This window comes from Pantherophis guttatus, chromosome 1 (genome assembly GCF_059756535.1).
Source record: "Pantherophis guttatus breed Tessera chromosome 1, ASM5975653v1, whole genome shotgun sequence".
In the NCBI taxonomy this organism is placed as follows: Eukaryota; Metazoa; Chordata; class Lepidosauria; order Squamata; family Colubridae; genus Pantherophis; species Pantherophis guttatus.
Genome location: NC_142063.1, coordinates 115,057,645 through 115,085,525, shown reverse-complemented (window position 1 = coordinate 115,085,525; position 27,881 = coordinate 115,057,645). Strand labels below are relative to the sequence as shown.

Here is a 27,881-nt window from a genome sequence, read left to right as displayed (position 1 = left end):
CTGGATTCCTGCTTTTATTTATTTAGAATTTTTATCCTCTTACGGAAACCCAAAACATCGTATGCATTAAATAGCAATGCATAAGGGAAGTAAATAACAGTTCTGCTCTAAATGGAGACATTTCATATACTTGTACAGCTCCTTCGATCCTCTTAAGGATATGACTTCTTTTTAAAGTATTCTGGCAGTTTCCTTTGCTTTTTGTATAAATGTTCTTTGAATCCCTGTGGGCCACCTTTCAAATTTCCTTAGAATGTCTGTTGTTTATCAGAAGTGACAAAAGGCTATGGAAACTGTGTCTATTATTAATAGCACTGGAGTATTCTCCCATACAGCTGATGCCTCGAGAGACCAATACACAGGCTAAAAAATCTCTTACAGGCAGCTCGCTAGACCTCACTTTCCCCCTAAAAGAGAAAAATAGTTCGTTCCTGTGATTCCCTTAAATGTTGAGCTGAACTGCTAAGAGGCTGCTAGCAGCTATCACTCTTTACCTTGTCCTGGCTCCATCTGGCTCTTCTGAGAAGTAGGGGCTATGATTGAAAGAAGCACCTGCTGCCTTCCTGATAAAAATAGGAGTGTTTAGTTACCCATCACAGAATGGAGGGTGGCTGTATCAACAGAGTAGTAAACAATGAGAGAAATGCTGCAGGCAGGCATAGCGATAGGAGTGGGGATTGAGATATTGGCAGAAGAAGTCAGGAGAAAGAAGACACGGAGAAAGTCAGCTAGCCTCGGGGAAGGGCCTACCAATAGGTAGGTGGAGTTTGATTTCTAGGGCATCATCTTTCTAAATGGTCCATAGTAGACTCTGGGCTCACTAAAGAACTGTTCCTAGGTGTGACTCCAGGTAAGTGTTTATCCCAAGATATAAGGAGATGGCCATTTGATGACTCCTACACCATGTTCAGGTCCTAGAGAGCTCAGGTAGGATTTTTATACTCTGGAAGGAGAAATAGAGATGGGAGGGAGGAAACCTCATGGTGAAGTTATACTTAAGCGCATATCATATTCTCCTATCTCCCCCCAAAAAATTTAGGACACATAAGAAGAATGGTTATGTATGGGAATTAGCTATTCTCTAAAGTATTCACTGAAGAACACTGAGAACTAGAAAAGAAGAAAAGTAATGAAGTCTATGATGCTGAGAGTTCTTCAAAAGAGCAAAGATGGACCATATCCCAGGGTGGCAAGTAATGGCCAGAAACAGAGCCTCCTGATGGATGGCGCTCTGGTTGTGGCATTAGTTCATCAAAAAGGCTCAACTGATGTTTATTCTAGTTATCTGCAGACCCAGAGCTTTTGATTTCACTGAGTCTTTAAACCAAATATATATTATCCAACCTATTTTATCTCTGATTATTATCCTGTTCTTTACGTTTTATTGCTGATTACTTTTATGTTGCCCTTTTATATGCTGTATGGAATCCTTGTTCATACTTTTTTTAAAAAGTGTTTTTACTATACATCATTCTGAGATTATTTTGGAATATTCAGTCTAAATGTTCATTGAAGGCTAAATTAGGCAATCCTTTTCCTCAGATAAAAAATAAATGTGTTGTCTCTATTTCTCTGAATCTGTAACTTCCTAGTATTGTTAGTGGTAAAGATATATTTTGAAAGGTACACCATTTGAGTTTCTGTTTATTGTGTAATGTTGAAGGCCAAGAATCTCAATTTCTTTTACAATGGTGACACCTCTGAGAAAACTGGTGTATGAAGGAAAATAGCAAATGCTCTATGATGGAGCTCTCAAGGAGCTTTGGAATGTATTTTCAGTTTAAACATATTTACAGAGCTGTAAATCATTTAAAATTTAAAATGCATGCAAGTCAGCAAGGCACAGAACTTCTGCTATGCTTTTCTGGTTTTTTGAAAAGAGAAATAAAGATACCAAGGTTGGTACAAATCTCATATAAACCAATTTCAAGAAAGTTAACACGGGACTATACTCTTTAAGATTTTCCCACTTTGCTGCAGACTTTAGTTAGTCTGGTTTCAAGGAACTTATGGCATGACTGAATATTCAAAGGCTGGAAAGGCATCAACTGGTATTAGAAGGACAAGAATAAGGCAGGCGGTAATACTCAATCATCCAGAATTCACCACAATATTCAGCATTTAGCTCAAATAATGCCCTATATTCTGTGTGACTGGCATGCACAGGTTTTAAGAATTTATTTCTTCAGTGAAATGGTTTTTAATGTACTCAAACTGCTTCTGTGACTTAGTGAATATGCTTATAGCTCCAGTAGAGAAGAATGAAATTTGCACCATTATCCCAGCAGACATACTCTGACACTTCTTTCTAATCTGGTTCAATTCTTGATAACTTTGTGGATGTATCTCATCAGCATTACAAAAATGATTTGCCATTATCCTTCCAGGATGCTTTTTCAATTTCCCAGTCCTGCCTACAGCCCTGACTTTTCCCATCTTGATTCTAATAAGCTCATCTGGCAGTTAAGAAGCAAAAAAGAAAATTGTCTGTTTAGCATTCTTAAATCATCTCAGATCAAAGATGACCTGAGAACAAAAGCATCTATTTCTCCTAAGTGTGTTAGGGATATTCTCATATTTTAGTAAAGTCCTACAATGAAAGGGCACCTAAGGATTTCTACAGTTGCTGTAGTGTGACTGAGTTATGAGTATGCCACTGGGAATCCAAGGCAGAAGTGTGGAGATGAAAGAGAAGAACATGAGCACAGTTCAGGAAGGATGACCCCTGAGTGGAGATTGGCTGAAAACGAAGTAGGAAAAAGCCTTGGTGGCGCAGCAGTCTAAAGTGCTGTTAAGTAGCACCAGCTGCCTGCAATTACTGCAAGTTCAAATCTCACCAGGCTCAAGATTGACTCAGCCTTCCATCCTTTCGAGGTAGGTAAAATGAGGACCCGGATTGTGGGGGCAATAAGCTGACTTTGTATAAAAAAGAACACCACTTGGGGGGGGGCGAAAGCCCTACTAAGCAGGTATATACAAAAGTATGAAGGCAATTGCTTAACACAATGTAAATCGCCCTGAGTCTCCGGAGAAGGGCGGCATATAAATCAAACCAATAAATAAATAAAATGTATTTGGAACCAGTCAATGGACATACACAGTTACCTGCCAATGATTCTTTGGATGATTACATAAGATTTCCATCTTCAGATCATCATCATTATTCAGTGAGGGACTTTTTCTTGTAGCTCTTTCTCTCTCACTCGCTTTTTCAGGAAAAAGTTTTCTTTTCTGAAAACAATGGGAAACTTCCCCTACAATTCATATATTGAGCAAACAGGATAATAAATGGTGTGGCTTTTTTTTTTAACTGAAAGAGCACTTTTACTAACAGAGCAAGAGCAAAAGCACTTAGATTTAAATACCGCTTCACAGTGCTTTACAGCTCTCTCTAAGCGATTTACAGAGTCAGCATAATTGCCCCCAACAATCTGAGTTCTCATTTTACCAACCTCGGAAGGCTGGAAGGCTGAGTCAACCTTGAGCCACTCAGAATTGAACTCCTGGAGTGAGCAGAGAGTTAGCCCTGCAGTACTGCATTCTAACCACTGTGTTTTTTTTTACTAAACTACCATGTGTTTAGTAATTAAAAACTAACAAATCTATTGCTTTCAATAGAATATGGAGTTACAGCCCCCGGAAGAATAATAGGGTACCAAGCGAAATGAACTAAGAGCCTTATAGACATGCTGACTTCTCCACTGTCTTTGCAAATGTCAGGAGGGTATTTTTAGTTGGTGTTACAGCAACTCACTTGCCCCCTTTTCCCCAGAACTGCCGCTTGCTCTTTCCATGTCTGAGTCACTGGCTGTTCCTGGACTTCATTGGCAGGTTTTATTTAAAGATGATTTATTAAGTGATAAGAAAGGAAGAGGACAGGAGTTTCCCAGCCACCGAGGATCTATCTTGTGCTTCAGATAATTTGCTCCTTTGAAGTGTTCTCTGACGGGACCAATCTCACCATTAGGCAGAAAGAGGCAAGAATAGCAACTTCTAAAACTTTTATGACTGCTGTATTTTTACTATCACAGGAAGAGGAGATTGTCTACAAGACTGTTGCCTTACATGCCAAAAGTCTTTATACTGTATTTACTTGGAATAACACCATGTATCTTATGCTGGGGATGAGAAATATTTGCTACCCTGTCATAGGCAGAAAAATGTACCGGATTAACCCAGATAGAGGTTGGTGAGTTTAGCCGCGCGCATAGTTCTGCCTGTTAATACTCAAAGAAGGGCGGATTAAAGCACATGTTGCCAGGTTCTGTGTTAAGCCACGTTTTGTGATCTCACACGTTGGATATGAGACTGTAGGTCATGTTTCCTATGTTCAGAAATATAGGGGGATGCACACAAATGCAGCCCCACTTGCACTAGAATGTCCAATAAAGGAGGTTACTCAGCTGCAGTTCTGAAAACTTTAATACAGTTCTAATGGCTCATACTAAGCATATGATCAAATTGTTCTGAAATACAGAAGAAGTGCAGAAGAAGAGAATAGCAAGTGTTTTTACTGCCGTGGATGTGATTACTATGTAAGGTGATTTTCAGCACAGCAAAAACTCCAGTTTGGCGATAGTTATAGAATTTTCGTAGCTGCATGTCATATACCCGTGATGGTGAACCTGTGGCATGTGTGCCAGAGGTGGCACACAGCGCTCTCTCTGTGGGCACGCAAACCGTTGCTCCAGTTCAGCCCTGCCGCGCATGCATGCACGTCTCCCACCAACCAGCTGGTCTTCGGGTCTCTGCCATGCATGCACGGGGGTGGGGCGCGTGCGGGGGAGACAAGTGCGGCGGGGCCACGTGCGTATGCGGGTGGCTGCCGCATGCACAGGTACAGGGCACATGCGGGGGCCCATCCATGCATTGCATTTTGGGTTCGGGCGCGCACACGCACATACACACACACTTTGGGCACTCGGTCCAGAAAAGGTTAGCCATCACTGTCATATACTTTAGAAGAAAGGTTTTGTGAAATCAGCCTCTCCTTCCATATTCCTCCTCCTCCTCCTGGCATCTACATTAGATCTTAAGGAATAAAATGTATTCAGTGCAATTGACACACACACACATTCACTGATGACTTCTCTGAGTGAACAGTCCCTCATCACATTAAATGCCCTCAGCTTTTCAATAGAGTCAGATCACACATTTAACTGCAAATTAGAGATGCCAAGGATTGCCCAAGCAGTTGGGACAAATTAACAGTTACAATATACGTTATTAATTTGTGTAAAAAAAGTGGAAGCCTTTAACACTGAGATTTCATGTTTATTTTTATTTTTTTTTCAATATTTATTTATTTATTTATTTATTTATTCCCAGGAGTGGAGTGTGAATAGGCCACTTACTTTGCACTCCATTGGAACAACAGAGAAACCTGGTATTATGGAGACTGGAGAAACCAAGGAACAAGAGAAGAACCAGCAGATCAACGAACTGCAGCAGAAGTCAGAAATGACTCAAAATGCATTTGAAGGAGAGAGTGAGGCAGGAAAAGCAGAGACTGGTGAGAAAGAAACTAAAGAGGACGGAAAGTTTGCAGAAGAAACTGGGAAAGAGGTGGATGATGCAAGTGAATTAGAGAAAGCAAAGATGGCTGCTGGGAATGAGGTGCATGGAGAGAAGGAGGCTGGGGTAACTGAGGCTGCTGGACTTGAGGCAAAGCAGAAGGAAGAATCTACAGAAGAGGCTTCTGAATCTGAAAAGGGGACGGCATCCAAGGCAAGCCAGAAGGAGAAAACAGTCAAAGAAAGCAGCCAACCAGAATCTGAAGGTGTATCTGAGACCAAAGATGATGTTTCTGGAAAACCAGAAGACCTACAGAGAGAGGACGGGAAAAAGGCTGATGTTCTGAAGAAAAATGCCAAGGAAGAGGTGAGAACAGAATATATTTCAAATTGTAATCATTTGCTTCTTTTCTTTCAAGAGAATTAGCTCCTGGCACTTCTTTTCTATAAAACATCAGGAGTATTTTTTATCCTTCTTGCCCTTGCATTTTCATGTCACATTATTTTAGTCTATGTAACTTCATGTTGGTGGGCAAATCGACAATACACTAACCTGGACTAATATATATGTCTGTCATTAATTTTAATTTGTTTCCGTTTAGCTATGTGCCAGCTTATATTATGTTTACAACATACCAATACAAAACTTACAGTAAGACAAGTTTTATTATACAGGTAGTCCTCAACTTATGATCACAATTGAGCTCAAAATTTTTATTGTTAAATGAATCACTACAGTTGTTAAGTTAGTAACACGGTTGTTAAGTGAATCTGACTTTCCCATTGACTTTGCTTGTCAAACGGTTGCAAAAGGTGATCACATGACCCCAGGGACACACCAACCGTCATAAATATGAGTCAGTTGCCAAGCATCTGAATTTTATTCACGTGGTCATGATGCTGCTGCAATGGTTGTAAGTGTGAAAAATGATCTTAAGTCACTTTTTTCAGTGCTGTTGTAAACTTCAAACGATCACTAAAAGAACGGTTGTAAATCAAGGACTACCCATACTATTATTCAACCATTCACAAAGAATGTGAAAGAATTGTTAAATAACAACACATTTATATGGTAACTTGCCTAGTTTTCTTCACCCTTGTTTCTATGTCTTCCAATCATAAGACGTCTGGTAAAGACAGAAAAAGCAAAGAAACTGTGTTACTCTTCCACAGGTACTCATAGGAAATTACAATTGAAGGAACTTTTCCTTGGGAAGATGGTTGAAAGAAGTGGGATCATTTTTTATAGCCTGAGTAGATGATCCGTCATATACATGCTATTCCCAGTCACTGTCATACAGCCCCCAGAATGAACTGATTTTCTGCCACCGAAATTAGCTACCAAATCATCAAAAAACAAAGGCTTGCAAAATAAGAAAACATAGATCAGTTAAGGTTATCTAACTTTCAAAACTAAATGTCCTCATTCAAAGAATGTCACAACTTCTTCCTTAACTTTTCCCAGAATTATCTTAATATCATTGCAATTCCCTTTGTGGGTTTCAGATATGGGAAGGGAGGGAGGGAGGGAGGAAGCAAGGAAAGAAGGGAGTTTGTCCTTGTTCTATACTTTCATAGCAACCTCTAGAGCAGTGATGGCTAACCTTTTCTGGACTGAGTGCCCAAAGCGTGTGTGTGCAGGCGCAAATGTGCGCGCACCCGACCCCCCAAAATGCAAAGTGCCCCCTGCACGCGCCCCACCCCCGTGCATGCACACACAGCCCCCCACATGGACCCCGCCCCCATGCATGCACACACCCCACACATGTGCCCCCCGCATGCACGTGCAGCCCCTGCATACACCCTGCCCCCCTGCGCATGCGTGGCACAGCAGAGACCCAAAGACCAGCTGGCTGGCGGGGGGCATGTGCACAAGCGCAGTGGAGCTGAACTGGGGCAACATCTCGCGTGCCATCAGAGAGGGTGCTGCGTGCCATAGATTCGCCATCACAGCTCTAGATTTTTCTCTGAACTTATGTAGATAGGAGATGACTTTAAACTAGCATTACTTACTGTAAGTGAAATTAGGTAAACTTTGGATGCAATTTTTAAAAAATGAAAATTACATTATTGCTTTATAGAAATCTCAAATTATGCAGGACCTTCCTACTACAATTTAAAATGAGCTGAAAATGCAAAACTAACCTATATATCATTAGTATTAACTTTTGGGGAAATGACTTGACGGCACCTGTTCTGGGAGGAAAGCCTACAAGAAATTTTGATGAGATTTTACCAGATGAGTTTATAAAAGGTACAATGCTGAATATCTAAAACTGAGTAGAAAAAAAATTGAATTCCCTGCTTACATTCTGAAACTGATTAGAAAAAGTCGGAATTTCCAGCCCTGTATTAACTGGATGAACTATTGCTCCTTAGGCTAGAAAGCACAAGGGAAGAATAGCAAGGAAAGGTTTTCAATAGAATCCATCTATGTAGAAGTTTGTAAACTATCATTTCTGTTTGTTTGTTTTATTTATCAATATACACTGCTCAAAAAAATAAAGGGAACACAAGCAGAAGACATCCGAGATCTGAATGAATGAAATAGCCTTATTAAATACTTTGTTCGTTACATACAGTAGTTTTGTGTTCCCTTTAGTTGTTTGAGCAGTGTATAAACTACTGTATATAAAGAACAAAGTATTTAATAAGGCTATTTCATTCATTCAGATCTCGGATGTCTTCTGCTTGTGTTCCCTTTATTTTTTTTGAGCAGTATATATGAATACATAACAAAAAGAAGAACTTTGTAAGGCCTAGTTATGAACAAAAGAGCCGGGGTGCTGCCGTGCTTAAGGATTTAGACTGGGGAAGACTGGGGCATCTCACTGAAGGAGGTGCATTGGATGACTTTGGGACAGTCACTGTCCAAATTAATCACAATGGGAAGTTATTATGGGAGAAGAGAATACTATGCATGCTGCCTTGAGATGCTGAAGGTAAGGCAGAATATAAACCTAGAAAATCAAATGAAGGAAAAAATTAATCTGGTTGACTTTCCCCACCTTCCTTCCCTTCCTGCAGGGTCGAAGTGGCAGCACTTCTGATGAGCCTCTTTCACCAGAACCTGAGGAGGAAGAGGAGGAATTCTGGCCAGAATTCCCTCCTCGTTCTCCTGAAGCAAGTCCACAAAGCCCCACCGAGCTCAAAGGTTTGGAGACTGGTAAGGAAAATGTCATTCAGCAACTGAGAAAACCAAATACACTAAAGTTGGATAGAATAGACCAAAAGGAGAAGTGACAACTGGGATTTCTGGCTTAAAATAATACCTCCTAGAACAGACGTAGGTATTTTATGGGCTATGGGCTACATCTGACCCTTCAGCTATCCATCTCCAGCCTGTGGCATCAATGGAGTGGCAGAGTGGGGCTCCAGGGGCAGGGCAACATCAGTGGGCCTCCACAACAGTCCCAGTTTCTCATGTATCCCCTTGGGAAAATTAATTGTCCACCCTTTATCCTAAAATGTCTGCCTGGACCTTAATCCTAAGTAGATCATTATTTTTTTTTTACCAGTGAAGCAACAAACCCTCCACAATCAGTGTTTCTAGACTTCATAACTTCCTGCATTACTGCTCAGTCCTTCTGAAGACATTTTTCTCATGACCTTCACTGATACCTTATTGACAATGTAAGCAGGAATCCCAGTTTTGCCCCCTGTCCCCATCAGGCTGGTCTTTTCTCCATTTCCCTGTAATGATTTATGAAACCGTCTGCTGCTATTTTCTATACTGCAAAACATGGATGAGGGCAAGATGCAGAGGTGATTAAAGAGACCGCAGTTCAGACGTGGGACAGAGGTTCATTCACAAGGTAAGAAAAACTAATAACATGTCTGTAATCCAATCTAGGTGGCATTACTCCACCAACGACCGCTCCAGAAGCTGCTCCAGCGGAAATCACCAGGTGAGATAATCTCTGGAAGCCTTTCTAGAGGGTGGGCTACATTTGAGATGGACAAGATTCAGGTTTACAAGGTATATTGGGGGAGATGGCTACAAGCCTGATAATCGCTTATCAGAACCTGGTGCAAAAGATGTATCCATAATCATTGGATACGAGATGGACAGCAAATAAATTTTCTAAATAAATAAATATACACCTAAGAATTGAAGAAGTGAAGAGCAGATTGAGTTTCAGAGTTAAATATAGCTCATACTGCTAAACACAGGAGCCTTCCTTCCTCAAATTTTTTCCCACTTCAGGTCTATCATTAGATACAGAAGGAAGGAAGAATGGGTGAGCTGGTGGATCCTTCTTTTTAAACCATTGAGAGAAAAGGATCCTTGGCAATTGACTGCAAATCATTGTCTATCAGCAATTCTGCATCTTTTGCCCATCCCAGAGGCTACATTACCACTTTTTACTCTGCAGGGAGCACTCAGAAAGCAAAGTTCAGCAATGACTGGGATGACCAAAATGGGACAAGGAGTAGTAACAGTGAGGAGAACTGTTTTTATTTCTGGTTCTCAGCCCTGAAGCTGCCCTGAAGGGAGAGAAAGAGCCCCCTTCTGCTGCACCAGAGGAAGCAGCTGCTGCCAAAGAGAAAAAGAAGAGGCCTGCTTTTGACCGAAGAGAGATAACCAGGCCAAGGATGCCACCCAGGGGACAGTCCCGCAAAGCCATTGTGGAGAGGTTTGGAGGGTAAGGCCGCTGTGTCACAGGTTCTGCCATAGTTCGTTTCACTACAGTTTGTTCAGCCCTGCTGATGGATATACCAATAAACCTTTCTGTAGTTTGGCTTACAAAACACGATGGCTAAATGCATACCTTACAGTAAACCGAAACCAAGGCAATTATATTATGTCTTAGCGCTAGAGTGGGCAGTATCTCTCCAGCTGTATGTGGCCTGCCCGACTTACCGATGAAACTCTGCGGCATGGTTTCCAGACATTTTGAGACTGAAAACAAATGAATAATTTAACATAAGCCCTAAAATAGGCTGTGCGTTGAGCTCCACCGGATGATAAATTTGTTCCATTTGCAAAACATCCTTAATGTGCTTCATTTCATTCTCACAGTATGCAACTCCAAACTGTGTTTTATCATACTGCCTAATTCAGTGCCATCCACTGCTCACCTCTCTATATCCGCAGTCATATTCAGTATCTGAGTACTGAGACAAGAAGACCCACCTATGAATGGCAGTCAATAAAAGTTCAGTCTCCCTGCCTCAATACTCTAATCCAGGGGTCTCCAACCTTGGCGACTTTTAAGATTTGTGGACTTCAACTCCCAGAATTCAACTCTGGGAGTTGAAGTCCACAAGTCTTAAAGTTGCCAAGATTGGAGACCCCTGCTCTAATCACCTGGTCCATAGCTTCCTAATTCTACCATAGCACTGCATGAGTTTACTAAGTACCAAAAGAAAAACAAAATTAAAGAAACTCCTCCCTTTTTTTTTTTTCTGGAACCCTTTCCCTTCCTGTATATAGTGTCATGCATTTGTCTAATATAGGTAGTCCTTGTCCTATGACCACAATTGAACCCAAAATTTTTGTTGTTAAGTGAGACATTTGTTAAATGAGTTTTTTTTTTTTTAATTTGATTTATATGCCGCCCTTCTCCGAAGACTCAGGGCGGCTTACAATGTGCTCAGCAATAGCCTTCATCCTTTTGTATATTTATACAAAGTCAGCTTATTGCCCCCACAAACTGGGTCCTCATTTCACCTACCTTAGAAAGGATGGAAGGCTGAGTCAACCTTGAGCCTTGGCGAGATTCGAACCCTGCAGTAATTGCAGGCAGCTGGTCTTAAGCAGCTTAATAACAGGGTGCCTTAAACCCTAGTACTACCAAGGCTCTTTTTTGTCCCATTTTACGACCTTTCTTACCTCACTTGTTAACTGAATAACTGTGGTTGGTAAATTAATAACCCTGTTGTTACGTGAATCTGGCTTCCCCATTGACTTTGCTTGTCAGAAGGTGTTGTGGCCCATCAGCGGCCTGTGCAGCTAGTAGCTGATTCCGACAGCGAGGAGGCTGGTGTGGTGCTGCGCCAGCAGCCTGTGCAGCTGGCACTCAGGTCAGACAATGAGGAGGCTGGAGAAGATGTGGTGCCAGAGGCGGGGATTCAGCCAGGGCCTTTAGAACCTCCAAAAGCTCCCATAAGTGAAGAGGAAGAAGAGGAGGAGCCTCTTCTTGATGCACAGGCGCGCAGAGCTGCCAAAAGGCAGGAGTGGCTCCTCAGGAGGAGGTCTCCTCGAGAGTAAGGCTTGGGGCTAATTGGCCACTCCCTTAGCCTATTTAAGGAAGGACGACGACTAAGGCAATTTGCAGGGAACAACTTCACATTCCTTTGCGTCTTAATCTTCTTTATCTTTATCTTTATTTGATTTGTATACCGCCCTACTCCCGAAGGACTCAGGGAAGTGAACAGCCAAACAGTAAAATACATAAATACAAAATTTAAAAAACAGAATAAAATCGAATTAAACAATTTGGCCCAGACAAATTAAAACACCCCAATCATTTAAAAAGCAGATTAAAATTTGCATATTAAAAGAAAAGAGGGGAAAGATTAGGCCAGGCCCGCCTGGGGGAATAAAAAGGTTGTTTTTTATTCCGCCAGGAAAAATGTTTCTCTTATCAGTTTCCTGCAAATTGCTTCTGGGCATTCTGCCAACCATAGTAAAATTATGGTTATTATTATTTGGTGTCTTGTAGGCTGTTAATGAAGTTAATTAACAGCCTTTGTTCGTAAAAGACTGATTTAATTTAGTAAACTAAGGTTTGTTCGGACTTTGTGTGTGCTACGTTCTTTGGGGTCTGTAGCTGGGGCAGAACAGGTCGCAAAAGGTGATCACATGACCGTGGGACACAGCAACGGTCATAAGTATGAACCAGTTGCCAAGCATTCGAATTTTGAACAGATGATCATGGTGATGCTGCAAAGGTCGTTACTGCGAAAAATGGTCATAAGTCACTTTTTTTCAGTGTCGTGGGAACTTTGAACTGTCACTAAGTGAACTGTTGTAAGTCAAGGACCAGGGGTGAAATGCTCCCGGATCGGACTGGATCACCCGATCTGGTAGCGATTTTTCCCTGTGGTTTGGCGATCCAATAGAAATCGCTACCCGGGTGTCATTACTTCCTGGTTTTAACCTGGAAGTAATGTTTTTTTTACCTTCTGTATGCGCAGATGTGCACGTGATGCGCTCATGCTTGCTTTGCTCGCGCGCGGGGTGTATGCGCTTCCGAACCAGTAAGGAAGGTAAGTAGATTTCACCCCTGTTGAGGACTACCTGTGGTTTACAAAACACTAATCAAGATAGCCTGCTATCTGGCTCATTGCAATGGATGGATTGCTTTGGGAAAATTGTTGGCAAATGTGGAGAAGCCAAGAAAGACTTCTTCTTCTGTGGTGCCAGATCAGCCTTGATGATGAATATAGTATTCCAACAAATCCTGGCAGGAATGTATGGTTTCATACCAACATAACTGCACTTGAGAAGTTTTCTCCAAGTTTGGCTGGCTGAAACATAAGCTATGAGACAAGGAGTATGACAAGCCTTCTGTTCAATGAGAAAGCAAAGAAAGAAACTGTGCTTCACACATAGCTGAAGTGAGAGATTAACAAAAAAAACAACAACCCCAAATCTGATTTTTCAAAGCTTTTAAAAAAGTGGGGTATTTAGAACTTTACTGTATGCTACTGCTGCTTTATTGAAGGGCCATTCGATAAAAGGAAGGTGTCGTGCAATGGAAATTGAGCATATTCGTCACACAATGTACCTTAACATTGAAAAAACAATCCCCCCAACCCAAAAAGAAAATCCCAAAATTCTAGATACATATATTTATGTAGCCCACCCAGTACTGTCTTGTTTGCCTCACTGTATCACCCAATTCTGCTCTTAACGTAGAAAAACTCTATAATCCCTGAAGAGCTAAGGGTTACTCATACTTGGTTTACCACAATATAAAAACCCAGCCTTCCCCAAGCAGTATCTATCATCCCCAGGCAGCACTGGCCTCTATTATCATCCAAGACCATTTATAAGGGGACATGTTTAAGAAGTGTGACTAGATCCAACTGCCACAATAAACTTCAGATATTGGGCAGCGAAAGCCCACACTGCTATCTATACTCCAGAGCAGTGATGAAATCTAAAATTTGTTACTACCAGTTCTGTGGGCGTGGCTTGGGGGGGTTAATGTGATTGGGTGGGCGTGGCCTTTTTTTTAACTTTTAAAACTATTTTTTCTACAACCTCTTTGGCGAAGAGGTTGTAAAAAAATGCTTTCAAAAGGCTCTGACGATCCCAGCTGAGTTGCCTGATCAGCAGAGACAACTCAGCTTGGATCGTCAGAGGCATTTAAAAGAAAAAAAGGGTTTTTTTTCTTTTAAAAGCCTTTGACGATCCCAGTTGAGCCGCGCAATCATCAGAGGCTTTTTTTTTTACTTTTAAAAGCATTTTTTCGGCCGAAGAGGTTGTAGAAAAAATGCTTTTAAAAGTAAAAAAAAAGCCTCTGATGATTGCGCGGCTCAGCTGGGCGGGGGGGAGGGATTTTTGCTACTGGTTCTCCGAACCACCCACCTCCATCGCTACAGGATCAGGTGATCCGGTGCAAACCAGGAGCATTTCACCCCTGCCCCAGAGGTGTCTGCACAGCCAGGCAAGTCCATCAGAACACAACCATATTCAGCACCTCCAGAAAAAAAACGTGCCCGACCAAGTGTTTCTCTTGCACAAATTATAAAATGCATACATATTTACACAATCAAATTAGATAGCATATATTGCTACAAACCTGATCTGTCCCCGTCCACACACACACACAAACACAGCCAGCCGAGGGTTAAGGAAACACTTTGGCACACACCCAGGTCTTATCTCCAACTTGGCAGCGATTTACACACCGTCTGCCAAGTGCGTTTATTTCCACAAAACAGAAAGATAAGATACTTAGCGTACAAAAAGTCCAAGCAGAATAATATTTCTCTCAGCAGTTCCGGACGAGGCTTTAGTGACTATCCAAGGTTTACTTTTGTTCGTCACAAGGATCACTGACCACCACCCTCTATTATATAGTCTCTGGGGTGTGGTCCAGTGACTCAGTTCTAATCCCTAGCACGCCTCCTAAGCTGCTGCAATCGTTTATCACGCCTTCGGAGGCGTGCGTCCAGGAATGATGTTTCTCCGTCACTCTGATCCGAGCCACCTGTCTCCCTGCTAATCTCCTCTCCCTCGGCCGGCACCTGAGACAATGCCAGAGGGGAGGGGCCTGGAGAGGGAGGCCTGGCTGACTCCTCTTCCTCATGCTCGGAGCTTTCTTCCTCCGATGGGACAGGCTCAGAGGGCGGGGCCACAACAAAACCAGGCAGATCTCTGTCCCACATGATGTTCAGCAGAAAATACGGTAATAGAGATAAAAGGGACTTGCACCAGCCAAATCTCATAGGATCTGTGTATGATTAAAAAATACATTTGTTTATTCTCTACCTTCCTATTCCCTCCCTTTCTTCCCCTTAATTGTCTTCCAAAGGGCTGCAACTGGTCCTGCCCCCAATATCAAGAGGACTGGAGGTGCAAACACTGTGAAGACCATGTTGCTGGAATGGTGTCGGGCCATGACCCGTGGCTATGAAGTAAGGTATCAGCTATGAAATGAGAACTTCTCCAGTGCCCTTAAATGTGTCTGTGAAGTGAAGTAGGCAAGTTGGTTTCCCTTGGAAGGTGAAATCAGGTTTAGGGGGCACCAGTAATGCAACAGCAGGAAGGCCTTTGTGGATGATCAGAATTTAAGAGATGTGAAGCCAATATTCCCTAGTTCTGGCAAACTTACTCCAACATAGTGTACTTTACTCAGAAGTGAGTATACATCTTTCTGGGTTTTAAAGAGTATTTGGGAAAGCATCACTACCCAGAGTTAAAGACTATGAAAGACTATGTAGTACCCCCCCCAAAAGCCCCCTGATGCTACTTTTTGTTTGTATTGTCTTTTTGTTGTTGTTGTTGTTGTTGTTGTTGTTATATATACAGTAATCCCAGAGAAATTTCTTGATTCTGATGGTATTCCAAATTCTTGCCCTGTTTTTGATCAGAGTTGGAGAGCAAAGGCCTGGAGGCATCATAGTAGAATAATCTCTTCTGTGAACTAGGTCAGGAAATACTGTACTTCTTTGTGCGATGCTGGTATTTTGTTGTTATTAACCAGCACATGCTCACTATCATGTGAATATGAAGACTCATGTGTGCAATTTTAGCCTGTACTGTTTTCTCATTATGCTTTATATTCAGATGTTGAATTTCACTCAAAGAGTTAAGAGAATGAGTTCGTGAACTAAAAATCTTAGTTGAAAGCCAATATACCTCACATACTGAGATTGTAAGATACTTTGAAGTTATAATACCTAACCTTTAGTGAAACTGTTAGCATACAGTCAAAATGGTGACATATGTGTTGATAATTCATGTACTACAAAACACAGGGCCTATCACAATATTACTAACATCCAGCAGAATAGACGAAGCCATCGCTACATGCAATGTGTGCTGTGTATCAGAAATTATGGCTTCACAAATCATGACCTATAATGCAGGCAGGCTTGAAAGATTACTGAAAGATAAATGATGGAAACATTATGTGAAATTTTAAAATACAACAGTAAGGTGAAGTAAGAATGCCGAGCACACGGGGGCAGTAAGTTAATTCTCCATCGTCCTTACAATTTTTTCCTTTCACTTCCAAGTTACAATTAACAATGCTCAAAAAGAGGAGGATGTTAACACAATAATCTAGATTCAGAATGCTCCCCAATTACTGCCATATTTTACAGATAACTTTTTCATGTCATATGTAAGTAAAATCCATTCACACAACTTGTTCCAATCCAACAACGTGTTCTACCAGAATGATAAGTTTATATTAGATAGATAGGAATGCATGTTTCAGTCACTTGCTAGTGCGGGAAAACCTAAAAAAGAAGTGGTTGACCTTTTGTGCTTACTATCTCTTTTTCTCATTTTCAGCATGTGGACATTCAGAACTTTTCTACCAGTTGGAAAAGTGGCATGGCTTTTTGTGCCCTCATCCACAAGTTCTTTCCTGATGCCTTTGACTATGCAAACCTTGACCCAGCAAATCGGAAAGAGAATTTCACCCTGGCCTTCTCTACTGCTGAGTGAGCACTCCCCTCCATTCTAGACCTCTGGCCACAACCAGAGGTCTAGGGCAGGCTGAGTCAGGGATGAGTACTAACTCCCAGAAAGGGCACCATGGTGTTAGTAAATGTGTGAAGTTATTCTCTGGAGTAATTTTGCCCTGCCTTTGACCTCTACTGTTATATAGTTCATATGAAATATCAGTGTTACAAAAGATCAAAACAGTGTCCAATAACTGATCAATTAAACTGGTAGATGTGCAAATGTTGCGAACTTTAACAGGGATTAAAATTGTAGCATGATCAAAAGGCCTTCCACTCATACAAGCAGCAGGATGTGGAAAGGGCAGGGAGGCACATAACCTCCCAAACTAGGGAAACTTAGAGAAAAGCATATAGAATTATCTTCATATGCAGGTACAGTTGTGCAGATTTTATTCTGTTACTTGAGCTCCATACCATGTGGGATGTACAATCTGAAATCTTGCAGCTTCCTTTTAAACTGACTGGTGGCTAAATGTTTGGCATCATATATTTCTAACCACAAATCTTGTCTATATTTAGCAGCAATATTTTGGATCAGTTTTAAAGTTTATGAAAAATCTCCCTAGGCAACCCTATATGCAGCAGACTGCAATAGTCTAATTTCATTGCTATGAGAAAAATATAGATGGCCATGGCCTAGTTATCTTTACAGTATTTAGGGGTGTCTGCCACTGACAAATGCCCCCCCTTTTTTTGCTCACACTTAGCATTTAGACATCCCCATCTAAGATTCACACAAATCCATCAAGCTGAGAATCTGAATTTTAAAAGAAGAATACAGACTTTTACAAAGAGATTGACCTTCATTTCTCCAATCCATAAAGTTATCTGCTATTAGTTTCCCAACTTCTTTGGGTTGATACATATTCCTTCTCAAATAGCTAGGATCAGGAATATAAGTATAGTCAAAAATATTGAAACATCCAGCTACAGTACATCTATGAGAATTAGCAATATCAGAACTGAGATTCAAAAAGTTTTTTTGGCCCAAAGCTAAGCTTGAAACCAGACTATAGAATTTTAAAAACCCTGGAGTTATTATCTTTTATTTGTTAGCATCTCTTGTTTTAAAAAGAATGATTGTAACCAGCACATAGTGAGGTTTGCTAAGGAGCTCTTCACAATGGCTTAACACAGTAGGGATTGCTTTACAGGAAAAAGTAGTTATGTCGTAGTTGATCAACCTTCAACTGTTAAGCATGATAAAACAGGAAACTTCAAGAAATCAACACACCTTCAAGAACATTATCATAATAACCCAAGTGTCCTCTGGATCAGATTAAAATCTAATCTAGAGCAGAACTGTGTTCTTCAACAGTTAAACATAAATTTTGAGAATCTCCCACTTGTCCTTCAATAGTGGTATTGACATGCACACTATTGTATCTCTGAACTTGGAGGTAGTATATAACCATCATAAATAATAATCAGTAATTATCTACTCTACAAAGGACTCAAACCAAGCAGCAACAGACAATTACTTTTAGGACACCCCTTACCAAAATTGCTAAATCAGTTAGTATGCTGGTGAGGCTGAATAAATATCAAGCTTCAAGATAACATTAAGCTCTGAAGGAGAGAATTCAAAGCCTTTGAATAGCCAGAGTAAGGACCCATTCTGAAAAAGAAGCAGGAGTCCTTGCTAGAACAAAGGAAAATGATAATCAAAAGCAAGAGTAGGTTCTGCAATTATTTTATGTTTCCCAAAGTTTCAAAATAATTTCAGTGACTTATGGTGTACCCAGTGTTACTCTAGTGCTATAATGAAATTTATTCAACTTAAACAGGCAAGAGGTTCAAATTCACTATCTCCTTGGACCTCACCATGATTTTGCATCCTGATCCAGTTCTCTAGAATAAAGCTTGTTAATTCTGGGGATGAACAGTTATACTCAAGCTGCTTTGCCAAATTATTGAGGTATGCAGCATAGTTGACTATTTGTCCATCTTTTTTTCAGGAAATATGCAGACTGTGCTCAACTTCTGGAGGTGGAGGACATGGTGCGCATGAGTGTTCCTGATAATAAGTGCATCTACACCTATGTCCAGGAACTTTATCGCAGCTTGGTGGAGAAAGGGCTAGTAAAGACCAAGAAGAAATAGAAATGCAAAGCAGGCTTTGGTTTGAGGCTCATGGGAAGCTATAGAAAAACTTGGTGGGGGCAGGTAAGAAGGTTTCTGTGGTTCTCATCTTCAAAGGGGACTAGCTCCTTGAAATTCTTGAATCACATTAATTGCAATTAGATAAAACCAAAAGAAATTGAAAAATAATAGAAGGTTTGAGTTCTTGCTAATTGGTAGCACCTGGCAAAGAAGAATTTTAGTCATAATTTGTTTTTAAACTATTCCCCCATCTTCCAGATCTAGCACAGAACACCTACACATGTTTAGGTATGAGGGCTAAAAAAATTAAGGTTTCATATTTAACTTAAAAATCTTCAACATATTCCTTGGATTTTTTTTTTTTTTTTTGCATAACCAATATTATTGTCCCACCCTCAGAATTTGTTGTGGTCCGCCAGCAGCCAGCAGAGCTGGCAGCAGATTAGGACAGTGAGGAGATTGGGGAGGAATGTGGGCCAGTCCTGGAGTCTGGGGAAGGCTCGGACGATGGCTCTGAGTCAGAGGCAGAGAGGGGGCCAAAGCCATCTGGTAGTTCTTTGCTGCCTCCGGAGTCTCCAAAGTCTGACATCAGCAAGGCAGAAGAACAGCGTGAGCCTATTCCCAGTGTGCACATGCGCAGAGCTGCCAGGAGGCAGGAACAATTAAGGAAACAGGGTCAATTTGGGAGTAAGGCTTGGAGATGGTTGGCTCCTCCCATAAGACATAAAAGAGAAGCGAATGGGACATGAGCTTTTGCAGGAAGCAATTAGTTCATCTGGCCGATTCAAGATTTGAAACTTCTGTTTGTGACTCTGTGCCAAGTTTGGTCTTGCCCTGCATCTGGAAATTAGCTCCTTGGCAGCATTCCACATGAGATAGGTGGGTGTTGATAACTTTCCTTGAAAGACTGTTTATTAAGTTTTGCGGACTATAAATGAAAGTAATTTACAGCCGTATGAATTAAAGAGGTTTGCCGGGACTAAGTTTGTGCTGTTTAATTTCTAAGGAAGCTTAGATCAGAACAGAATTTGGGAATGATGCTCTTATTGGGATATAGTATATTTTCCTTCATGGGTCTCAATGCCATGTTAGTTTATTAGCTACCAAGTAATATAGTATCTCCTTAAATGGAAATGTCCATTGATGATGTCGCTCCTTTAGTTGGTGGAAAACAATAAAGGATAACACATAAAGCCCTGGTAGCACAGCAGACTAAAGCACTGTTATTAACATCAGCTGCCTGCAATTACTGCAAGTTCAAATCTCACCAGGCTCAAGGTTGATTCAGTCTTCCATCCTTTCTAAGGTAGGTAAAATGAGGACCCAGATTGTGGGGGCAATAAGCTGACTTTGTATAAAATATACAAAAGTATGAAGGTTATTGCTTAACGCATTGTTAAGCCGCCCGGAGTCTCCGGAGAAGGGTGGCATATAAATCAAATTTTTAAAAAATGATTCAAGAAATGCTTAAAGATGTTAAAGGTGTTTGATCCCTAGAAAAGTTCATCATGATGGTAGGGATCTTAACATTCTCATTACTGGAAAGATAAGCCATTTTGGCTTGCAAGACCATTTTATTTCTAGATAGTCTGTTTAAATGAACAGACTATCTAGAAATAAAATAAATATTGCTGTTTCCAATTCCAGGTGATTGTTAGAGGTCTAGCTGGAGCATGTTGGTGCAGTAAAAATGGCACATAAAGAGAGTTACTCGTGACAAAATAATCTCAGGCAAAAGATGGAATACCAGCAGAGTGTTCTAGCAATGACTGACCAGATATGAGATATGAGACTTTATGCATTAAGCTCCCCAGTCAACATGTCCAACCTATGTGGAGGGCTCTAGATTGGGAAAAAAACTTTATTCAACAGCTGGATCCTTTCCACATTAAAGCTGGTAGGATTTCAAAGAAACATAGGGCTATGGTCCTTCTATATCCAATTGGCAGGCAGGCTGGCCTATAAACCCACTTAGAAACACTGTAGAAATGATAGCGGTTGTTGGGAAGCTATGCTTGGAACCATCCACCGTGCTTGGCTTCTGTGTTTTCTCCAAGACACCTCAAATTTGGATGTTTTGTTGTTTTTTTAAATTTTTCAGGCAGAATGCAACATGGGATGTAGCCAGGCTAAAAGACATATATATTCTGCAATTTCCCGAGTATGGCACTGGAATCAACCGCTGCTACTTAACCCCGACTAAAGTTTGCTATGTGCCACCTGAAAAGAGCAGGAAAGGAACGCTTAATAATGTCATGTCAGCACTTCAAACATCTGGTGTTTATGGAAGCAGAACTGAGCCTGCCGCAAAGACACATGACTCAGAAGCAGTGTGTCCTTCCAGATGTTACCATCAGCAACCCCGCATCCTCTTTTTGGATTGCAAAAGCCTTCCTGCAACCCATGCTGCCATCACCCTTTCCCTTACCAAGCACCGGTTCCATTAAAGCACAACTGCACCAAGTCAAGGCTGTCACACTGTATTTTTATGCTGCATTCTGTTTTAGCAACGGCAACTCAGGTGGCCTACAGCATGGTTTCCAAGGGAGAATGCAAACATGCTCTGTTTGATGTAGCTGCCCGGGCATCTTAAAATGGTTTGAGCAACACGACATATGTGACACAAACTTATGTTTGTTTCCTAAGAAATAAGCTCCTCTGCATTCAGCTACTCCCCAAACCATTGAACTTTGAGCAAAGAAATCACACTGTGCAGATAAGAGGCTAAGAATAAACAAGCTGATTGGAGGGAGAGGGGGGGGAATTCCCTCCTTTGTTGGTTTACAGGAAAAGTGCTGGACAAACATCAAATGACAAAGCTTTCAGTGTGGGGCAATGAAAACCTCTCTGGAGGCAGAGATTTACATGTGGTGATTTTGCTCTGTTCTCGGCAGCTTGGAAGGATTTTGGGGAGGAACAAGTTGAAATTGTTCAGAAGACAGCTCATTTTACAAGATGAGCTGCAAACAGGATATAATTCAGTGTAAAAAAATCCCCACTTTGCTTCTTCTTCCCACTTTTAAATATAAACACACTATATTCAGAAAGGGAGGAAGAGGAGGATGAGGGCTTTAAGCCTGAACTAAAGAGGGAGGAGAGCTGCAAACTGTTTCTTATTTATTGAAAACAAAAGACAGGTGTACATGCTGGTATGTTAGGTTGCAGAAACACATATTCCTTTACAGGCCTATTTCCAGTGGCCAATGCAAGTGACGTTCAGAGGAAAAGCTTACTTTAAAAAGGGGGGAACTTGAAAAGAAAGCAAGTCTTAGGAAAGCAGTAGGAAAGCAAGATCTAGTGGTTTAATTCTGCTGAATAGAATAGAATAGAATAGAATAGAATAGAATAGAATAGAATAGAATACTTTTATTGGCCAAATGTGATTGGACACACAAGGAATTTGTCTTTGGTGTATATGCTGTCAGTGTACATAAAAAGAAAGGATATTGCTCATGTCTCAATGAGATTCCTGCTGCCTGAAGCCCTTCAGCTCAAGCCCAAAGGAGCTGTGCTTTCTAAATAATGAGAGGCAATTCATTGCTTCTTCTCTCCTAGGTCAGATGTGCTGAACTAAAACTTAAAAGTGGTATAATCTTTGGAGGTAGTTTTCAAACTGTTGTTCCTGAACAAGTGAAAAGGGGAAAGGAAAAAAAAAAAGAATTGATGCAAAAATATAGTATCAGTAGGTGGACAAGGAAGTTACAAAAGTTGTACAATTAGGGCTCAGTATATTATTGATGAAGAATGAACCATTTAAATATATTGGATTTTTTTTTTCATGGTTCATTCTTCATCAGTGACATACTGAGCGTTAACTGTACAGCTTTATTCTTATTTTAATAATGAGGAAAACGATTTTAGACATCTTTTTGAATCTCTGCACTGAGTGCCACAGTTTCCACTACTTACTATTTAAAGATATCACAAAAAAGCGAGAAACGAGCACTATTGAAAACATTGTATTTTGCTTCTAACTTCCCCTTTCTTATACGCTTAAATGATACTTAGTATCAATAACTGATACTATCTTTGGAGTCACTGGACAGTCTTGGTGCACATCATTGTGATCTATGAGACTGATTCAACTAGACAACAGCACACACACACGTGCACACGCACATACACAGTGCATTGACCAAGAATCCCTGCTTGTATTCTGGCCTATGTTTAAGCACTGGACCAGGAGGAAAAGCATCTGAAGAGGCTTACTTTGCCTGCTCAATAGCCCTCTCTAGAGATGTACAATAGCTGTCTTCTATGGCCCCTCCACCCACAACTGAGGTATTTCAAAAGCTGAACGATACGGCCTTCTCTTAACACCTCCTACAGAAGAGCAGAATAACAGAGCCGGAAGGGGGGGGCGTTAGAGGTCTTCTAGTCCAACCCCTGCTCAAGCAGGAAATCCTGTAACAGGGATGTCAAGCGGATTTCTTTGAGGGCCGGATCAGCATTGTAGTTCTCCACTGTGGGCCAGCTGGGCCCCGTTTTGGCCAGCAAAGTGCTGCAGGCCGTCCAGGCCAAAAACGGGATGTGCGGGGGCTGCACACAGCCGCCCCCCCGTGCCCCATTTTGGCTGCCAGAGGCACCGCAGGCTGGTCCTTTGCTATTTCCAGCCTGGCCCTGTGGGCCAGATTTAAGTACCCCGCAGCCTGGATTCAGCCCGCAGCTCTTGAGTTTGACATCCCTGCTCTAGAACAGTTCAGAAAAAATGGTTGTCCAACCTCTTCCTAAAACCGCCCAGTGTTAGAGCAGCCACAAATTTTGGAGGAAAGTCATTCCACTGATAATGGCTCTGTCAGGAAATTTCTCCTTAGTTTTAGGTTGGTTCTCTCTTTAATAAATTTCCATCCATTGCTTCTTGTCCTCCCTTCAGGTGCTTTGAGAATAGGTTGACTCCCTCTTCTTTGTGGCAGCCCTTCAAATGTTGGAAGACTGCTATGATGTCGCCACAGTCCTTCTTTTCATTAAACTAGACACACCACTATTAGCAAAATTCTGTTATACTTCACAGAACTGCTTCTTAGCGATTACTGGGCGTATGATTCATTGTAACAAGAAGAAAATTCAGATAGGCAAAAACAATGCTCGAAATAATGGTCTCTTTCTAGGGGTACTTATCTGCTTTGCCTACACGCTTGGCCTCCTGATACAAAACTGATGTCATACCAATACTGTTACACAATGTTGCATTGTTGACATATGTGCTTGTGAAGCCACATGTATTGTTAACAGTTGTTAGAACTCTGCAAAGGTGTAAAATCAAATTCACATAGAGAAAATGAAAAGAAAACAATAAGACACCAGGAATCTGTAATGTAGTAATGTATCATTCTTTATAATATATTATAACGTACATTTATTACAGAACAGAAAGTCAGCTCAACGTATACTTTCATGGTGGCAGGAGGAAAGTTAAAAAGCAACACAGCCTGTGCAATTGCTAAGGTTTAAGAAAAAAGAGAAACACTACAATATATTAAATAAATTAAACTTGGTATTGAAAAGGAAAGATTTGGAAACAATCCTGAAGTATTACAGGAATGACTATGAAAATGGAAAGTTATATGAAGAAGAGCAAATTAAAAAGAATTAAGAATGTGTTTATTTTCTTCATTCAAGGCAAGATATACTAGCAAGGGAATAGCATGCAACAAAGCATCAAATGCAATATTCTTTTTTCCAGAAGTATTCCTATTGGTCTGTTCCTGTTCCTGATAAATCATTCTTTGCTTGGAAAGTATTTGGAAAACAGAAAACTCAGTACTTTTTCTCTGTGGAATTCTAACTTTATTCCTATGATGTACTCCTGTAACTTTGCAAATGTTCTAATTTGTTCTGTTCTTTTGAGGGAAAATATTATTCTGTTTTAGAAAATTATGTTCTCTCTTCAGTTCAATATGAAATTTATTGAAATCCAATACCGACAGTTAACTACTCATTTGTTCCCCAAATGAGTAGTTCTGGCTTTAAACTCAGAAAAGTCCAAATTTTCTTTCTTTCTTTTTTTTTCTTTTGGAAAATTTTTTCAGTTTTATTTCTTATACACATAATATAAAATGTACATTTTCTTATACATAATTAATCCTACATATATGTTTCCTTAAAGAAAGCATTAAAATAAGGCATTTTAATTACATTCGGAGTTGCTCTTCTACCCTTTCTTCCCTCATTTCGCAACAACCCTTCTTCTTCTTCTCCTCTTTCCCTTCCCTCCCTCTTCTCCTCCCTCATCCTACTTCCCCTTCCTTTCCCCACTCCTCTCTTCTTTTCCCTCTACTCACCTTCTCTCCTACTTCTATTCCCTACCCTTCCTTCCTCTCCTTTTCCCTTTCTTCCATTCCTCTCCCTCCCTCTCCTCTTCCTACCCTCTACTCCTCTCTCCTTCCTATCTTCTTTGCTGTGGAATATTCTCCTTTTTTGGTATCTGAACAACTCCTGTATTCTAATAGTATAAACTTTCAATTTCTTTTCAGATTTGTTCTATCAGTATTATCATCATAATTGTACACTTATTCTTACTGTCTTCTTTCTTTTCCCCCCTCCCATCCCCCTTTTTCATTTACTCTGAAAAGTCCAAATTTACATCATGCATATTTTTTGTCTGGTCCTTCTTCTCTACCATCCCATTGGTAAACAAAGACTTTTGAGGCTAAAAATTATATAAGGTAGACTCCAATCGGTGAGCACAGGTCACTCGCATGGCCGCTTCTCACTGAATTTGCAGGTGTGATCTTCAGCCTGTAACAGGAATCTCTCATGTTCTTCCTTGAACTCCTTGGCCACTTCTAGGTTCACTGGGTGGTCTATGTCAGGCTTATTTACCAGCTCTATCAAGGCATAAATTACTGCAGAAAAGATTAAAAGTGACACTTCCTTGAAACAGAGAAAAACGTACACAAAGTGGCAATTGAATGAAAGCCATCCAGCAGCCCCAGCTCTCTCCATCCTATCTCATACCTTGCTCTATCCTTGTATAAGGCTCCCAGTTCTTTTCGCTGATGATTGGCAGGCAGCATTTACCCTTCTTATCCACATTGGGGTGGTAGATCTGGGTTTTGAACCTTATTGTAGGAGGCCTGAGTGGATACTCACATGGAAAACTTATCTCAATCCAGAAGGCCCCTTTATTGTATGGAGGATTATCCTGTGTATAAGGACAGGAACAAGCATGATTCATAGGAGGTTAAGGAATGCAATTTTCCTTGCAGACCAAACTAAAATTAGATGTCAGTCCCTTCCCAAATGGTGAATATGGAAGGCCTTTTAGTACCCCACATTGAAAATGTAATCCACTCCCGCTTAAATAAAGACTCTGATACTTTGTGGTGTTTTCATGATCACCCAAATCATTGTTTGAAGTGACAGCATGCTAGATTATTCTGACTAGTACCTGTACATTACAATTTCCTGCAAGATGTCAGTCTCAATTGTTCTCATCCAGTTTCTTTGAACTCACCGGCATTAAAAGTCCTTTCCAAAGGAGAATATTGGTCACATCTGCTTGAATGTCCTGAAAGCATCTTAACCCTAATTTCTTAATGATATCAAGTTCCTGAAAAGACAAAAATGAATGAAGGATGGATCGATGAACGAACAAACCAACGAATAAATGCAACAAAAAACACACACCACAAAGTAATTCCAAGATCAATGCTGACAGCATTTCAAACAACTTAAATTCTCTCATCCTGGATTTAAGGAGGAATGGTGGGTGTTGAAATCCAATGAATCTTCTTTTCATTTTCAAGTCATTGTAAAAAACGCAATGGCTTATATCTAGCAGCGGACAGATCTGCTTCATGGCTTTTCTGAGTCACAGATCACTTCACATTCTCTGAAAACAGCTTTTCAGTTCGGTTCTGTTTCCTCCTCCCTCCTTTCCACGGAAAGCTTTCCAGCCAGCAGGAAACGAAACCGAAAGCACCTAAGAGCTCCTTTTCTCTGTCGGCCTTCGTTTCAAGCATTTTCCTTTGAAATAGGGGTTACCCGCTGAATATTATCTCTCTCCGACTCTAAAGGAGGCATTCTGGGCACCGAAGTATGAAAAGATGTTAGGGCAGTCCAGGCAGATGCTCCTCTAGCTCACGTATCGGAGAGCATCCCGTTAAAGCGATCCTCTCCCTAGCCAAAAGTGAAGCGAAGTATTTAAAAACTGAACATTTTCTGCCGAAGACTGCCTGCCCACCCCATCCCGGTTAAGCCTCCAGGACTGCCTGGTTGCCTATCAAGTATCCTTCCTGCCGGAGATGCCGGAAGGGCTTCCCCCAAGACCTGCCGGTTCGAGACCCCGTCGCCGCCGCCTCCTTCTCAAAAGAGGCGCGCCTTATCAACTTCAATCGCTTGCGATCTTTTCTGCAGCACAACCTTCCTTCCACCCACCCACCCTTCGCCTTCCTCGAAATGCCTCCGAAGCCCTAAAAGGGTCTCCCAACCACGCGTCATCAGCTTACCTTCGCCACCCTCTTGCCGGCTCCCGCCATTTTTCTTCGATCCGATCCCGAACGCGCTCGACCTACCCACGATCCCTCTCGCGCACCAGGCAGGGAAAGAAATAGCGCCGCGAAAGGATCCCTTCCTGCTGCTGCGCTGCGTTATCTTGGTCGGAAACTGGCCTTTCCCCTCCGCGATCAACCCTTCCCCGGCTAAGGAAATTCTCGGTAACCCAAATCAAAGATGCTTTTTTAGGAGGCAACTGGACTTTCCTGTTTTTCTTTGAAAACGTTTCGCTCCTCATATAAATTCTTCCATTCCCCACCATGCAGTCAGAGCTGAAGAAGCTTCTTGGATGAGAAGCGAAACGTCTTCAAAGAAAAACAAAGATGTGCTCTGGAGTCAACAATTTTGGGTCATTAAAAATATTATTTATGGATATATGGGTGAGCAGTTTCCATTAGCTTGAGAAGTGCATGAGGCATTGCATTGGATACTTTATTTTATTTCCTATTGGACTCTGGATGGTTTATAGTATGTACGTAGAACATATTAGTCAATAAACTGCTAATATTAAAAAAGTAATAACTCATAAGATTACACTAGAAATAACATTAGAAGTATATGTCTCCATTCGCACTATTAGGGAATTAATTAGGGAAACTCCATATACAGCTAATA

General features: G+C 41.1%; 2 protein-coding genes across 9 annotated transcripts; one reads left to right on the top strand and one right to left on the bottom strand.

Moving 5' to 3' along the window:
• Nucleotides 1–638: 638 nt before the first annotated feature.
• On the top strand, nucleotides 639–21,234 carry SMTNL1 (smoothelin like 1). 8 transcript variants are annotated; one of them, XR_009621476.2, is made up of 9 exons: nucleotides 685–756; nucleotides 5,329–5,880; nucleotides 8,541–8,679; nucleotides 9,367–9,421; nucleotides 9,989–10,159; nucleotides 15,005–15,107; nucleotides 16,492–16,643; nucleotides 18,626–18,833; nucleotides 20,872–21,234. XR_009621476.2 is itself a non-coding variant. In XM_087881566.1 (8 exons), the coding sequence occupies exons 2-8, from the start codon at nucleotides 5,392–5,394 to the stop codon at nucleotides 18,768–18,770; spliced, it is 1,254 nt and encodes a 417-aa protein (XP_087737692.1). In that variant the 5' UTR covers nucleotides 639–756; nucleotides 5,329–5,391; the 3' UTR covers nucleotides 18,771–19,746. The 8 variants fall into 8 exon arrangements, 2 of the variants coding, with proteins under 2 accessions (XP_087737692.1, XP_087737691.1); XR_009621475.2 differs by lacking the exon at nucleotides 685–756 and adding an exon at nucleotides 788–850; XR_009621479.2 differs by lacking the exon at nucleotides 685–756 and adding an exon at nucleotides 888–927.
• A 2,850-nt stretch (nucleotides 21,235–24,084) lies between these two features.
• Nucleotides 24,085–27,356, bottom strand: LOC117667123 (ubiquitin-conjugating enzyme E2-18 kDa-like). Its single transcript, XM_034420326.3, has 4 exons — nucleotides 27,221–27,356; nucleotides 26,227–26,322; nucleotides 25,728–25,914; nucleotides 24,085–25,615 (listed from the first exon to the last, which is right to left on the bottom strand). Exons 1-4 carry the CDS (start codon nucleotides 27,248–27,250, stop codon nucleotides 25,461–25,463), a joined length of 468 nt encoding a protein of 155 aa, XP_034276217.2. The 5' UTR covers nucleotides 27,251–27,356; the 3' UTR covers nucleotides 24,085–25,460.
• Nucleotides 27,357–27,881: the final 525 nt, after the last annotated feature.